This window comes from Taudactylus pleione, unplaced genomic scaffold, assembly GCF_031769625.1.
Source record: "Taudactylus pleione unplaced genomic scaffold, aTauple2 ptg000117l, whole genome shotgun sequence".
Taxonomy (NCBI): Eukaryota; Metazoa; Chordata; class Amphibia; order Anura; family Myobatrachidae; genus Taudactylus; species Taudactylus pleione.
In genome coordinates this window covers 1,524,525-1,541,629 of record NW_028284519.1, presented here as the reverse complement: position 1 = coordinate 1,541,629, position 17,105 = coordinate 1,524,525, and the positions used below count along the sequence as shown (strand labels likewise).

General features: G+C 42.8%; 1 protein-coding gene across 5 annotated transcripts in view; it reads right to left on the bottom strand.

The window, feature by feature from the left end:
* Positions 1 to 17,105, bottom strand: part of LPCAT2 (lysophosphatidylcholine acyltransferase 2) — a 167,482-nt gene that overhangs the window by 17,755 nt on the left and 132,622 nt on the right. For all 5 annotated transcript variants that reach the window (XM_088471843.1, XM_088471848.1, XM_088471849.1 and 2 more), the window contains one exon: positions 1,385 to 1,483. In XM_088471843.1, the coding sequence (XP_088327969.1) occupies positions 1,385 to 1,483 (99 nt within the window). The remainder of the gene's footprint in view (positions 1 to 1,384; positions 1,484 to 17,105) is intronic.

Genomic DNA, 17,105 nt, shown 5'->3' with positions numbered 1-17,105 from the left:
TTATCAATCAGATTGCCAAATCTGCAGATTTCAAGTAGAATATCTACATCCTTATAACCATATCAGACCCATTCTTCACCTAATACACTATACCAGTGGTTCTCAAACTGTGCGCCGCGGCACCCTGAGGTGCCTCGGGACACTTGCAGGGGTGCCTCAGGTTGGTTGTCTAGCATCAAATCTAATTTTTTATGGTCAATGTAATGCAAATATGTGGACAAACAGAAGCGCTAACCTGTCCACCACCACATAGCTGACCCTAAGTATGACAGGTCAGTACAATTTACTTAGCTTTACTACTTTACTACATCTTTTTCTGAATCTCATAAAAAAACTATTGGCTTAGGGGTGCCGTGAAAACATTGCTGATAGGGTGCTGTGATTCTAAAAAGTTTGGGAACCACTGCACTATACACAAAACTCACACATACATCTGAATATCAAGGGAGATAGATGTAGCGCTGGTACTAGCAAGTTAACACTTGCCTGTTCATGACAATATTTCAGTTGTGTACATTACTTTTATAATACCAATGCTTCGCTCTCGTTTCCAATAACCTTTAATGTTTATTTTGTATTATGTGATTTAATTTTGCAAATGTAGAGTGCTTTGAGTCCTATTGCCAGAACAGAGCTATACAAATACAATTATTAAAATTAATTAAGAGATTCCATATCTGTGTAAACATATTGTATGGATATTCTTTCTGAATATAACAAGGGAATTCCTTCTGCAAATATAATGTGATGCTGGGTACACACGATGTGTGCCCAGCCGAAGTTTTGTGCGGCGGGTTCCAGCAGCGATGCTGGGAACGATGGCGCAACAGCGGGGGCCATGCTGCATTTGGCATGCATGCAGGTCCAACTTGCGGTGCCGCTGATGACGCGCGGGAGCAAGATTCGTCAGCGACATAGGGTACACACTGCCCAATGTGGACGATCGGCTTAAGCCGGGTACACACTATCAACCATTTTACATTTTCATTATAACCGGAGTTCATTGTTCCATGATTTTTTTTTTGATTTTTTTTTTAATATCCCAAATATGAAAATATATTAGAAAAGAAGAATAACTTATAATGACAAGTTTATCTGCACTATATGATAAAAATAAATTACAGTTAAACTGCATTCAAAAAGTGTGCATTTACCGTTTAAGGGACTAGGGTATATTTACTAAAGTGAGAGTTTTTAGAAGTGGAGATGTTGCCCATAGCAACCAATCAGATTCTAGCTATGGTCTTCTAAAAGGTGCTAGTTAAATATTAAGTAGAATCTGATTGGTTGCAATGGGCAACATCTCCATTTCTAAAAACTCTCACTTTAGTAAATATACCCCTAAGATTGTTTTTTAATATTTGACACAAAATATAATACTTACTTTAAATGCCATTTGAATGGTCTCCTCAGAATTGGCAGGGTGGCAAAGGATAGCTATGCCAATTACATACTCTCTGAAATCTATGGTGCCATCTTTGTTCTATAAGAAACAAGATAAGATATATTATTGCAATACAATTGCAGCTGTCTCCACGTTATGTGATATCATCAATTACTTCAGATGTGCTAAACAGTTGTACATAAGGATTTCAGTTCGCCGAGATTTTGGTTTTACAAGTTTATAATTTTGACATTTCATCAAACAATGATTACTGCACTGTCTAGAACTGCTGATAGCATGCTACATTTTTCAGAAGAAAGATAATATGATTTAGTGCTTTCCCTTTTTATGACTTTTTCACCCACCTTCCCTCATCCCATTGTTTTTGTGTCAGAAACATGTGCTGATTTGGAAATTGGCAGGAAGGTTCTCATATAAGTAAAATACTGAGGTTCTATGATACATTTACCTGCAATTCCACATACAGTATGTGGTTTATCTATTAGGCTAGAAGGACAATTATCTAGTTGCAGAATACAGCAGGAAATCACTACTCCACTCCAATAAATGGGGGTGAAAAGAGCTCATGTTTGTAATATGCTGGATCTTTAAGAATATATTGATTTTACTACATAAATGTAGATATATTATGTGAGCCAGAAAGAATAGTTATTACTTGGGTGTAATGTGAGTAATATCTGATGTCAGCAGACCAATTTATAAAATATCCTGTTCTAGCTCATAACATTTAGCTTATGTAAGAATCACACTGGCATTACAATAACTGTAATAAACATTTCAGAAATTGTAATGAGGACAATATTTTCCAATTCAGTGCTATGTCAAATTGCATACAAGTATAAAGAGATTTGAACACTATGGGGCAAGTCCAATGTAGAAGTGTAAAATGCGCTTTTTGGTACAGTATGTGCAAAAAAAGCCTATTATAACTCTTCACTCTGAGATGCAGAGGGGAGGGAAATGTCACTGTAGGGCAAGTAAGTACTTGACCCTATGTTGAAGTCCAGACAGTAATATATATGCCAGTTTAGTCCGCACCCCTGCTTGGTAGGTGTGGAGTAATAAGTGTTGTACCAATAGAAGTATGCATTTTGTGCCCGATAAACAACAGTCCCCAGCAAAGGGGTGTAGTAGTTATGGTGGTTCAAATCCCGACAGCTGAAGCCCGGCAGAGGTGAAGCTCTTGAATGCTAAATAAGGTAAGTATCGCTAACCTAATTCCCTACCCTAACCTCCCCCCCCGCCAAGTGCCTAACCCTAACCCCCCCTTCTCCGCAGCCTAAATCTAAGTCTCCTGGGGGGTGCCTAACCCTAACCTCCCCCCGGGGGTGCCTAACCCCCCTTCCCCTAGCCTACACCTAACCCACCCCTCCCGGGGGGTGCCTAACCTTAATTCCCCCCGGGAGCCCTAAAACCTAACCCCCCCCACGCGGCTGTCCGTGCCCGGCTTACCTTCGTTCGGTATGCCGGGCGTCGGTCTTCTGGTGTAGGTCTAATGACAGGCGTTGAGTTTTCGATGCCTGTCTTTAGTACTTTGCCGGGATTAGGCAGTCGGGAAGCCGGCGGTCGGGATTTAGACCGTCGTCTTCCTGACTACATCCCCAGCAAAGCCCTGGTAGCCTTAAACTGCTGGGGAACACTTGCGCTTGTTGTACTAAATGTCAGCATATCCATGGCGTCCAGAGCATGTTGGCACCTGTAGAACAACAAACACCAGCATGCCCTGGCATCCAGGCCTTTTGGGATCTGTACTTCATTATGTAAAACAAAATGCATTAAAAAAAAACACAATCAACATATTAAAGACACTTTCTTATAACACTTTCTTGCTTCCTACTTGAAAATCCATAGGTTAAAAAAACCTCATAGAGCATTGAAGACTTTCCATGTATGACAGTTTATTGGCATATCACTTGTGCTTTTTACAGAGCAGCTTTCCCATACTTTTTTTTAGGTTTAACATATGGATTGGCAAGCAGGAAGCAAAAGGAGGACCCACACCAGCATAACCAGAGAGTTTAGTGCTGGGTAGACACTAGACGATATGTCGTCCGATAAGGCGGATCGGGCCAACATAACTTACACATCGTCTAGTGTGTACAGACTATTGCGCACTCCCGTGGGACACAAACTGCAGCTTAAGCCCAAATCCCGCTTGGAGGGGTCACTGGTGAACACCTCCCAGTAAGTTAGATTCTACGCCTTTGGTCAGGTCTAGCCAACATCTGGTACTTGTGGATGAGGAAGGCATATATCCAGGCCCCTCGCCTCATATTCCTTTCCACCATAGCCCGAACGTGACAGTAGGTATGTTTATGACATAGGTAGATATTTAATAAATCTGACATTCGTTATATTATAAGACTTTGGTTGATTGTAATGTTATTGCTTATTGTAAATTAATAATTACTTTGTGCAGTTCATGAATAAAAATAATAAAAATATTTTAATAAAAAGTGCACCTGACAGTTTGTGGAGGCCCCAGCAGTGGGTAACGCTCCTCACTTTTTCCACAAAGCCTGCTTTTTAGATAATTCTATACGACAGCTTTGGAATAACGGTTGCAGGTGACACCATGTGGTACTTTTGGTAACTGCAACTTGAAATGAAGGTCATAATAATAGTGTTCATTTTGTTTTGGTAGGGTTTTACAGTGCTTTACATGTGCAAAACGCTCTCTCTCACTTTTTTAACTATACTGAAAGCAGTATTTAGATTTATATTGTAAAAGCACATATCCGTGTGAAAAATAATAAATATTTAGGTCACAAACTGTGACATTGAAAGTCAACACTGTATAGTTGCATAGTGGAAATAATTCAAGACCCCAAAAAAGTTTGCATAAAAATTACAGGTGCTGTGGGTGCTAGGGTTGGGTATTTATTGGCTATTAGGGGTATTAGTAGGTAATGTCTAAGGACATTGTGGAGTAATCTGCATGTGTTTAACCATGCGATCTGTAACATGGCATGATAAAGCTGAGGCAAGTGTTTCTTTCTTTAACTTGCTGATATGATTGATCAACTAAGAGGAGGTATACTCATCAGCTATGACATTAAAACCACCGACAGGTGAAATTACAGTAATAACATTGATTATCTCATTACAATGGCACCTGTGAAAGGATTGGATATATTAGGCAGCAAGTGAACTCTCAGTTCTTGAAGTTGTTGTGTCAGAAGCAGAAAAAATGGGCAAGCATATGGATCTGAGCAACTTTGACAAGGGCCAAATTGTGATGGCTAGACAACTGGGTCAGAGCATCTCCAAAACAGCAGGTCTTGTGGTGTGTCCCGATATGCAGGTTAGTACCTACCAAAAGTGGTCCAAGGAAGGACAACTGGTGAACCAGCAAGGGTGCCCAAGTCTCATTGATGCACACAGGGAGCAAATGCTAGCCTGTCTGGTCCTATCCCACAGAAGGGGTAAAATAGCACAAACTGTTGAAAAAGTTAATGCTGGTTATAAAAAGGTGGCAGAAAACACAGTGCATCACCACTTGCAGACCGGTTAGAATGCCCATGCTAACCTCTGTCCACTGCCAAAAGTGCCTGAAATGGGCACATGAGCGTCAGAACTTGACCATGCAGCAATGTAGGAAGGTGGACTGGTCTGATGAATCACATTTTCTTTTATATTATCTGGACAGTTGGGTGCATGTGTGTCATTTACCTGGGGAAGAAATGGCACCAGGATGGCATTGTAATGCTCTGGGCAATTGTCTGCTGGGCACTCTTGGGTCCTGGCACTCATGAGGTTGTTACTTTGACATGTACCACCTACCTAAACATTATTTCAGACTAAGTACACCCCTAGATGGCAACAGTATTCAAAGATAGCAGTTGCCTTTTTCAGCAGGTTAATTCATCCTGCCACACTGCAAATATTGTTCTGGAATGGTTTGAGGAACTTGAAGAGTTTAAGGTGTTGACTGGGCTGACAAATTCCCCAGATCTCAATCTGACTGAGTATCTGTGGAGCGAACAAGTCTGAGCCATGGAGTCGCCACCTCATAGCTTAGAGGACTTAAAGGATCTGCTGCAAACGTCTTGGTGCTAGATACTACAGGACACCTTCAGAGGTCTGGTGGAGTCCATGCCTCAACATGTAATATCTGTTTTGGCGGCACGAGAGGGACAAACACAATATTAGGCAGGTGATTTTAATTTTAAAACCACCAGTGAGTACTCTTGCGTGGAAGAGGTAAACACGAGTGAAAGAAGCTAGAACAAAGGCTTAAAGTAATATCTCCAAACATCAAAGGGTAAATATAGCTAAGAATATTGATAAGTCCTCATTCATTCTAGCGAAGGCATTTATTTGATTTATAAAAAGGTACAGAAGACTATTGCTAGATTTGGAGAGGAGTCACGACTTTGTTTACGGCACTAAATTATAACGAAAACACTTTCCTTAACCATAAGTTTTGTCCCACAGTGGCCCGGTAAGGTAGCTATGGTAAACATGTGACAGTCCCCCACCCTCATTATCTAGTGGATTCCTTATAAGGAGTATGTGAAAAACAAAAGAATTGCATTGTGTTGGTGATACAGTTGGCCATAAAACTGCAGGAATTTCTTGCTGCAAAATGTATGCGAAATATATAGTATGTCTTTAGGGCTCTCTTATTGTGCAAATGTAATCCCTTAACATTTACTGATATCAATTTCTGATCCACAAGGTCATACAAACAAGGGCCCTGATTCAGACCCACTCGCAAGTGGTGGTACGCACGTTCGCCGTACTTAAAAAAATATTTAAATTCAAGCACTCGCTCGTTTTTTCCTACGCAGCTAAAAATCCGCCCCAAACTCAGGCGACCCCTCCTCTGACTAACGAGCGTGCCAAATAGCGAGCGTACATCCCCGAAATGGCTTGAAGGGAACGCACGCACAAGTACAAACCGGAAGTGGGACTGTCAGATTCCGATTACCTGCTCGTTTTTTCGGCCTACCTCCCTCAATCGTATCATGCCAATCAATATATCAATTAGCTTAATTTTTCTTTTTTTTTCAACACAATGCAATAAACTTTAATCTTGTCCGTGTTTGTATTTGCTCGCAGAATACGTACGGCTGAAACCTTCGCTTTTATTGTTCCAAAGACATGTTAGCCCCAATTAAACAATTGTTCTATTTGTTTGTCTCCCCACAATTTTTCTGTGGTTCATTTCTTTATTTAAATTAGCTTACGCATGTCACTACATCAAGCCTATCATAACTCTCAAGAGATTTCTGGCCCTGTCGAACACATGACTCATACACTAACCAATAGAATTGGTCCTGTTAATTTCCCAAATACATTAGCCAATCAAATTTTTTTTGGGTGCTTTATTAAAAATATTTTGTCAAAAAAACACCATTGCCATCATGAGATCCGCCGCATTCACCAGGCGCGAACTGCTGGTGCTGACGGAGGTGATGGACAGGAGGATCACCAGTCAGCCTCCACCCATCTCCAATAGGCGCAAGCGTTCCGCATATGCGGAGGTACGTCGACGCCTGCGCTCCTTCGGCTCACGCCGACATATTGGCCAGCTGGAGCGCAGGTGGTCGGACCTGCACCGGCGGACGCCCCGCTTGCTGGCATGCTTTCGCATGCAGATTGCGGAAAGTAAGTGTTCTGGACTGTGGTTTTCAAGTTTTTCTTGTGGGCCCTAACTGCGTGTGCATGTTTTCATGTCTGTCCTATTGAGTCATTGTAGTCATATCTGCATGTGCATGTTTTCATGTCTGTCCTATTGAGTCATTGTAGTAATATCTGCATGTGCATGTTTTCATGTCTGTCCTATTGAGTCATTGTAGTCATATCTGCATGTGCATGTTTTCATGTCTGTCCTATTGAGTCATTGTAGTCATATCTGCATGTGCATGTTTTCATGTCTGTCCTATTGAGTCATTGTAGTCATATCTGCATGTGCATGTTTTCATGTCTGTCCTATTGAGTCATTGTAGTAATATCTGCATGTGCATGTTTTCATGTCTGTCCTATTGAGTCATTGTAGTCATATCTGCATGTGCATGTTTTCATGTCTGTCCTATTGAGTCATTGTAGTCATATCTGCATGTGCATGTTTTCATGTCTGTCCTATTGAGTCATTGTAGTCATATCTGCATGTGCATGTTTTCATGTCTGTCCTATTGAGTCATTGTAGTCATATCTGCATGTGCATGTTTTTATGTCTGTCCTATTTTTTATTTTTTCTTGGTTTCCTGTTGAAACTAACAACAATTTTTTAGTCATTTTTTAGGGGCACAGCAAACACTACGGCGGCATCTCCACACAAGACGCCGGTCCCGGCCCCTCTCTCCAACCCCCAATTCCTCTATTCCCCCCTCCTCCCCAGACCCTGTGGCCGATATTTCTGGCCTACTTCCCCTCCAGCCCAACACGATTCCTTGTTGTGTTGGTTAGTACCCCGAAAACATATTACATTTTAGCTCCACTTGCTTCATTACTGGGTTACCCCTTAGGTAAAATTAACGTTTGGGAGTTTGTTTACACTTGCTTCTAACGTGCCCAAAAAGGAAACAAATTACACTCTCCAAATATTTATTCACAACAGAAATCAAAATCCAAAGTGGTCACTCACAAACAAAACACACAGTGATAATCAGAAAAACTCCACATACCAAAAAAACTAAACAAACACACAACAAATCAAGAACTGGTTGACGAAGGTCCATGCCCACATGATTTCAAAAATATGGCGTTGCAATATTGGTGTCAGAATATATTCCCGAAGTTTCCACAGAAAGGTTTTGGAAGGGTAGCAGGAAGTAGTCATCGTGGGAGTGCCAAAGATTATGCAAACAAACAGAAGATGGTGCAAGAATTAATATAAAAAAAGATGAACGTTAAAAAAACGGAACACATTGGGTATACACACTGTTGTTTGATCAATAATTACCTAAAATATCGGGCCACCACATCATCGCGTATGGCCCCCCCACATACTGACCTCCGACCAACCTCGGGGGGGCCATCTTCAGGTAAGGCACCCTCTGGCTGCATTGGAACACCACTCCTTATGGCGATGTTGTGAAATATCCCACACAGGACCACAATTTTCGAAACCATATCCGGCAAATACATGAGCTCGCCACCAGAGCGGTGGAGGCATCTGAATCGGCCTTTTAAAAGGCCGATACAGCGCTCCACCACTTGCCTGGTGGCTGTAAGTGCGGTATTAAACTCACTTTGTGGACCTGGTGTGGGAGCCAAGTAAGGAGTGAGCAGCCAGGGCATGCAAGGGTATCCACTGTCTCCTGTGAAAAAGAATAGACAACATCAGGATCACTGTGTATCAAGCTTAACATTGTTATGAACTAAAGGTCTCCACTTACCCAGAAGCCACGCATCACCAGCTTGTAGGTTGTTTAATTTGTGCCATATCCCTGATTGCCGGATGACGAAGGAGTCATGTGCACTTCCTGGTAATTTTGCATTCAGGGACAGGATCTGGAGGGAGGCATCACATACCACCATTACATTCAGGGAGTGATAGTGTTTCCTGTTTCGAAATATGGCCTCCAGTATGTGAGTACCATCCACAACCCCTATGATGTGTGGGAAGCCAGCTATTTGGTAAAAATTGGCCTTGGCCACACTAAGGGCACCCATATCCAAAGGCATTTGAATAAAATGATGGAGGTGCTTGAAAAGTGCCTCCATCACTGCCCTCAGGATCCGGGAAAAGGAGGATTGTGAGATGCCCGCCACTATTCCCACCGTTGTTTGAAACGATCCTGAGGCACAGAAATGTAACACCGCCATAAATTGCATAAGTGATGGTATTGCTGTAGGACTGTCAATTTGCTCAAGATCACTCTCTATTAATGAGAGAGTGTCTATGATGATTTTGGGAGGAAGACGGTAGCGTCTTAAAACCTCATCATCGGGCATTCCAAAAAGGGTGACACGTGTTCGAAATATCTGGGGCCTTGCACGCCTACGATGCCTATGCCTGGGACGAGATTGAGGTTGGTCGGCTTCCGGGAGCATGGCCAGAACAATCCGCCCTAGATCAACCTGAAATGGCAAAATTGGAATGTAAGGCTTTGGACCCACCCCAAAAGAAAATTCAAAACAACTTAGCTTGATGATACCATCCATTGCTGCTTACATGCCGGGGTATTGTCATGATACGTCCAAACTGAAATTAATCACAAAAATTATTTTACAAATTTCACTCTGTGCATTTTTGTTTCTAAATTTTGTGCTAGACCAAACTTAAAATATGCGAAACACACATATGGCAAAAGTGCAAAACGACATTGCACACAGTACATCAAAATGGGTTGAAATGTTTGCACAAAAAGCGAAAGGGCAACCTCAAAAATATAAAAATGATTAATAAGCATTTTAAAAAGCGCTAATTAGTTCGCAAATACAAGTCACAATAGTAAGTAGTAAAAATGCGCTAATTAGTTCGCAAATACAAGTCACAATAGTAAGTAGTAAAAATGCGCTAATTAGTTCGCAAATACAAGTCACAATAGTAAGTAGTAAAAATGCGCTAATTAGTTCGCAAATACAAGATAAAAAATGGACTTACCAAGAGCAAATATATAAGAGTCCAAATCAAAAGGTCTTTGGGTCCGAAATTAATCAAAAGCTAAAATAGAGGAAATTAGGGATCCAAAATTAAAAAAAACGAAGAAACACAATGAAACAACAATTGATCAAAAGTTAGACTTCACAAAACTTACCAAATCAAGAAACGAGGTCCAAAAAATAAAAAGCAAAAAAGAGAACGGAAAATAAAAACGCAAATCTACAAAACAAAATAATCTCCAACCGCCAACTCCTTTATACGCAAACAATACACTCCAGCCAAGGTAACCTCCAACAATCCAAAAACGCCACCTCGACTCGAGACACACCAAGCCATAAATAGTGTTTCGTTTCCCGCACAAATTAAGGAGGGATCATAGGAACGCACAATCAATGATGCGGCCGCAAAATAAGGACGCATGTATAAATACGTCACGAAAACACATTAAAATTCTGGTGTATTTCTTGTTTGGACCTCAGACATGGCGACAGACCAGGGAAACAATGCCCAAGAGTCAGGTGGTAAGTCTTTCATGCATTTTGTATCAATGATTAATTTGAAACATAAGATTGGGCAAGTTGTGATTTTGTGAAATCTGAATATTTACACAAATAGGTGAGGAGGATGACATGGAAGAGGCTGCTGGGCCCAGTATTCCGGCCAAAGCTGCCAAAAAAAAAAGGCAGCCACATTTCACAAGAAAGGAGATGGAGGTTTTGATACAGAAGTGTGTGGACATCCTGCCACAGGCAGACAGGAATATGAGTCTAAGCCAGAAGGGGAGAATGTGGGAAGAGGTAGCCGTTGCTGTCAATAGGGTGGGTGATTATGTCCGTCTAGCCCGGGATGTCAAACGGCGGTAAGTAAACACTTGCCCCCCCTAAAAACAAACACCATTTTAAACAAAAGGATAATGGCTTCCATTTTTTCCCACAGATGGGGCGACTTCAAATATCGCCTAAAGCAAAAACTCGCGGACAGGGCTAGGCATGCAAGGGGGACAGGTGGGGGTCCCACCCCTGTGTCATTGGAGTTGACGGATTTAGAAGAGCTGGCACAGGGGTGTGTGCAGCCTGTGGAGGTGTTTGGCGTGTCCAACATGGATACGGACATGCCAGACTTTGCGGCTCCTCATGTTGTCCCAGGTAAATCTTTTGATGTCATCAACTCTGAAATGTTATTGTGCCAATATGTAGATTCTAATGTGAGGCTTTTCTCTTTTTTCCTAACAGAGACACAGGCGGATGAGTCTGCTCCAGAGGGGAGCCTTGGCCGCCGAATTTCTGCTGGCTCTGCAGGGGAGGAACCAGTACATCCGGCTGAGGACCCTGCAGAAGCCAGTCCAGGGCAATCCCCCTCGCAGGCAGTGTCCCTCCTCACAGAACTCAATTTCAAATCGGATTTCCATACGGAGATTCTGCAGAGGATGGACGCCAGTCTGGTACGGGTGGCTGAGGCCCTGGAGCAAAATGCTGCGGCCAACGTGACCATTGGTCAGGCCCTGGCGGAAAATACCAGGACCAACATCCGCATCGCCAATGCCCTGGAGCAGCTCGTTCGCCAGCACATGGTGGAGCCGACCTCCCTTCCTGCCGGAACATCAGGATCCTCCACCTCTGGCACAACATCAGCCAATCCTCCAAATGTGCCTAGCCCTGTGCCTAGTCCAGAGGCCACAACATCTGCCTCTGGACAAGCCAGCCCGATGACATCCCGGACCCGGTCTGGCGCCCTCCCTCCCCCATCCAAACGGGTGAAAAAACGGTGACAGCAATGGTGACTTTTCCCACAATCCTTCTGTGCTTGGCTCATATTCCTTTCTGGTGAAAACTTCCCTCTCCTTTCTTGTGAAATGTTTTTAAATTTTGGATGTATGTTTATGTCAACAGTTATGTTGGGCCAATTTGTTTGATTTGATTTTGGGACATATCTTTGGCAAAAAAAGATGTCCCCAATATTTTAATTTTTTATTTTTTTGTTTGAGCAATAAATTGAAACAAAAAATCTGACATTGGATTGTGGAATTATTGTACAAATGGGTTACATTTAATCCTGGACCAAAAGGCAAAAACTGGCAAAAAACAAGAAAAATTAAAAAAAAAGAAATGGGCTCTTTAAGGAACGTTTAAAAAATCACATAACGAGGCAAATTCAAGAGGCAAAAATAAAATGGTGCGAAAATTAAAACATGATGACATTATTGTTACAATAGGCCCTAACCACCAAATTGAGGGCAAAATAAACCCCCACAAATGTACGCAAATTGATTGTGTCATCCTGACATTAGCAGCTCTGAGTTCCACCTGCGTACGGTTTTGTGCTATCCCAAAAAACTGATTTCAAAACACATACCAAGCCGGTTTTCAATCCAACACTAATTGCTTTTCAGCCCTCCCGCGATTAATCGCAACAACATCGTGGAGTCCTGGGACGGAGGAGAAGGCCATCGCCAATGTGGTCGAGTAATCCAGACCCTAAGCTGTGCGAGCATTTTGAAGGGAAAGAGGATCATCCAGTGACGTATGAGTCGGTCCGAACACATTTTACGCTCGCATTTGCTAATGTATGTACGCCCCAAAAACGCCTCGCCACGCCTGCGTTTTTCCATCTCCACCCCCGTCAACACCCAAAAACGCCCTGTTCTGTCAATCACATTTGACATGTCACTTCCTGTACGCTATTTGACGAACGAGACCAAAAAAACTCGCAATCTGCCGTACGCACATGCGCAGTGTTACACCGACGCATGCGCGGTTATTCAACATCGGAACGCAACGAGCGTACTGCTGTTTGCGAGTGGCTCTGAATGAGGGCCAAGGACTCTAGATTCCCATTACTATATAAAAGTGTGCTGATAGTTTTAGTCAATAGTGTTGGTGACACTGATTATACTTATGTCTGTGTTGGGGCATAAGTGGGAGAGTTTTAAAGAAGGGTCTAATTAAGTGAAGAATGTTATCCTCCAATAAACTGATCACAGATATATTGGAAGGAAAGTACACTGACAACTTCCCTGTTATATATTAATATATCTTGGGACTGATCAATCATGCGGAACGTGGAATGGAGAACTAGTGCATGGTTTTTATTTTTGTTCCTTTTTGGGTGGCAGCACTGTTGTATTTATGGTATCGGGTTAAAAGATCACAGGCCGTGCGATCGCTTCCTTTTTCAGTTTTGCGGTCGTTAGGCATACGACCGACTCTGAATGAGGTCCTCTGTCTTTTGCCTTTTTACCTAGATTAACGACTGAGTCACACACAGAGCCTACATGAGATGCCAGCGCCAGTATTCAGTGTACACATTCATTGTACTCTCTTGTCACATTAGTGATGTGAATAAGATGCATATTTTAGTGAATAAGTCTCTAGCAGGAAGCTTGGCGCGGCTAAGTCGCAAAGTCCGTGTGGCTCCAAATAGTCCAATTTGAGGATAGGTGTACATGGACACATCTGTACTTTCATTCATGGAGCCACTGATGTGAGACTATGAAAATACATTTCATTACTTTAAGTTCCATTTTATCTTTGATTCCTTTTCCACCTATGCATTATATATATATATATATTTGCAGAATTTGACTCAATAGATGAAAACAAATCATATTTCCTTTTGATGCAAGGCTAATAATGGCCTCTGCAGTTGTTAGAGGGCCTGATTCACTATGGATCGCTATTGCGATCGCAGCTGCGATTACACACGCAGTTCTGCTGCAAAAATATGCTGTATCACTAGCACTGTGAAGCATATGCATGCGCAGTACGCACCATCGGCCGATCTGCGTATCCTGTTGCGATCCGTGATACAGTGCCTTGCAAAAGGATTCACACCCCTTCGCATTTTTCATGTTTTGTTGCCTGACAACCTCAAAAATGGATTGTTTGAAGGTGTGCATCATTTCATTCACAGACCATGCCTACAACTGTGAAGTAGTGTTTTTTTTTTATATTGTGAATCAAACAACATTTAGGACAACATAACAGATAACTTCAGCATGCATAACTATTCACCCCCCTAAAGTCAGTACTTTGTCGAGCCACCTTTTGCTGCAATTACAGCTGCAAGTCGCTTTGGATAAGTCTCTATGAGCTTGCCACATCTTGCCCCTGGGGTATTTGCCCATTAGTCAAGGCAAAACTGCTCCAGCTCCTTCATGTTGGATGGTTTCCGCTTGTGGACAGCAATCTTCAAGTCTGACCACAGATTCTCAACTGGATTGAGATCTGGGCTTTGACTAGGCCATTCCAACACATTTAAGTGTTTCCCCTTAAACCACTCGAGTGTTGCTTTAGCAGTATGCTTCGGGTCATTGTCCTGCTGGAAGGTGAACCTCTGTCCCAGTCTCAAATCACAGGCAGACTGAAACAAGTTTTGCTTAAGAATATCCCTGTATTTAGCACCATCCATCTTTCCCTCGACTCAAATCAGTTTCCCAGTCCCTGCTGCTATAAAACATCCCCACAGCATGATGCTGCCACCACCATGTTTCACTGTGGGGATGGTGTTCTTGGGGTGATGGGATGCGTTGGGTTTGCGCCAGATATAGCGTTTTCCTTGGTGGCCGAACAGTTAAATTTTAGTATCATCTGACCAGAGCACCTTTCTCCATACATTTGGGGAGTCGCCCACATACCTTTTGGCAAACTTAAATCGTGTCTTCTTATTTTTATCACTAAGTAATGGCTTTTTTCTGGCCACTCTTCAATTTCAGCCCAGCTCTATGGAGTGTACGGCTTATTGTGGTCACATGCACAGATACACCAGTCTCTGCTGTGGAACTCTGCAGCTCCTTCAGGGTTACCTTTGGTCTCTGTGCTGCCTCTCTGTTTAATGCCCTCCTTGCCCGGTCTATTAGTTTTGGTGGGTGGCCCTCTCTTGGCAGGTACCATGTTCTTTCCATTTAATGATGATGGATTTGATAGTGCTCTAGGGGATCATCAAATATTTGGATATTTTTTTTTATAACCCAACCCAGAATTGTACCTCTCAACAACTTTGTCCCTGAATTGTTTGGAGACCTCCTTGGTCTTCATGGTGTGATGCCTCTTACTTAGTGGTGTTGCAGCCTCTGGGGCCTTTCAGAAAAGGCCATGTGACTGACAGATCATGTTACACTTAGATTTCACACAGGTGGACTTAATTTCACTAATTATGTGACTTCAGAAGATAATTGGTTGCACCAGAACTTTTGAGGGCTTCATAGCAAAGGGGGTGATTACATATGCACATGCCAATTTTCAGAATTTTATTTATAAAAATTATTTTTTAATATATTTTTCTCATTTCACTTCACCAAATTAGACTATTTTCTGCGGATCCATCACAAAAAAATTCAGATAAAAATAAAAAAATTAATTACAGGTTGTAATGTAGCAAAAAAAGGTAAAAAGCTAAGGGATGTGAATACTTTTCCAAGGCACTGTTAATCAGGCTAAGAGTTAAGGAAGGTACAATACATACATATATATATATATATATATATATATATATATATATTAGGGGTGAGCGGGTTCGGATTTCTGAAATCCGAACCCCCCCGAGCCCCCCCGATCCGAGTCCGATCCGAGTCAGGCTCGACTTTTCCCGCCTGACTCGGATCTGAAATCGAGGCAAAACGTCATCTTCCCGCCTTCCGAGTCTCGCGGGTTTTGGATCCTATATAAGGTACACACGTCGGCGCCATTTTCTCACTCGGCTGTGGACAGTGAAGAGGGAGGGTGGGAGTTAGGGCTGTGTAGTGTAGTGTAGTGTAGTGCTGCTGTTGTCCACTACTTCAAAGTCCATAGGGGCTGGCTGTGTTGTGCTGTGCTGCTGTTGTTAATAGGGGCTGTGTCCACTACTTCAAAGTCCATAGGGGCTGGCTGGACTGTGTTGTGCAGTCAGTTCTCCATAGGGGCTGTGTCCACTCCAAAGTCCTGTGCAGTGTCCCAGTCCTAAAGGAGTGCTGTAGTGTTGTCCAGGGGGTGCTCTGTCCATCAGGGGTGCTCCCCCCAAGTGCTAAAAAAATAATATATTTTCTGTGTTTGTGAATTGTGTGCGCAGTAGCCGCACGTGCATCAACAAAGTAGTGCCAAGCGTGCGCCTGTGTCATAAGTAAAGGGCCGGCTGGCTTGACCGTTAAGGGTGCTGTAACCCCCGAAAGTACACTCCAGTCCAAACCAAAAAAAAATTATTTTCTGTGTTTGTGAATTGTGTGCGCAGTAGCCGCACGTGCATCAACAAAGTAGTGCCAAGCGTGCGCCTGTGTCATAAGTAAAGGGCCGGCTGGCTTGACCGTTAAGGGTGCTGTAACCCCCGAAAGTACACTCCAGTCCAAACCAAAAAAAAAATTATTTTCTGTGTTTGTGAATTGTGTGCGCAGTAGCCGCACGTGCATCAACAAAGTAGTGCCAAGCGTGCGCCTGTGTCATAAGTAAAGGGCCGGCTGGCTTGACCGTTAAGGGTGCTGTAACCCCCGAAAGTACACTCCAGTCCAAACCAAAAAAAATATTATTTTCTGTGTTTGTGAATTGTGTGCGCAGTAGTCGCACGTGCATCAACAAAGTAGTGCCAAGCGTGCGCCTGTGTCATAAGTAAAGGGCCGGCTGGCTTGACCGTTAAAGGGTGCTGTAACCCCCAAAGTACACTCCAGTCCAAACCAAAAAAAAAATTATTTTCTGTGTTTGTGAATTGTGTGCGCAGTAGCCGCACGTGCATCAACAAAGTAGTGCCAAGCGTGCGCCTGTGTCATAAGTAAAGGGCCGGCTGGCTTGACCGTTAAGGGTGCTGTAACCCCCGAAAGTACACTCCAGTCCAAACCAAAAAAAAAATTATTTTCTGTGTTTGTGAATTGTGTGCGCAGTAGCCGCACGTGCATCAACAAAGTAGTGCCAAGCGTGCGCCTGTGTCATAAGTAAAGGGCCGGCTGGCTTGACCGTTAAGGGTGCTGTAACCCCCGAAAGTACACTCCAGTCCAAACCACAAAAAATATTATTTTCTGTGTTTGTGAATTGTGTGCGCAGTAGTCGCACGTGCATCAACAAAGTAGTGCCAAGCGTGCGCCTGTGTCATAAGTAAAGGGCCGGCTGGCTTGACCGTTAAAGGGTGCTGTAACCCCCAAAGTACACTCCAGTCCAAACCAAAAAAAAAATTATTTTCTGTGTT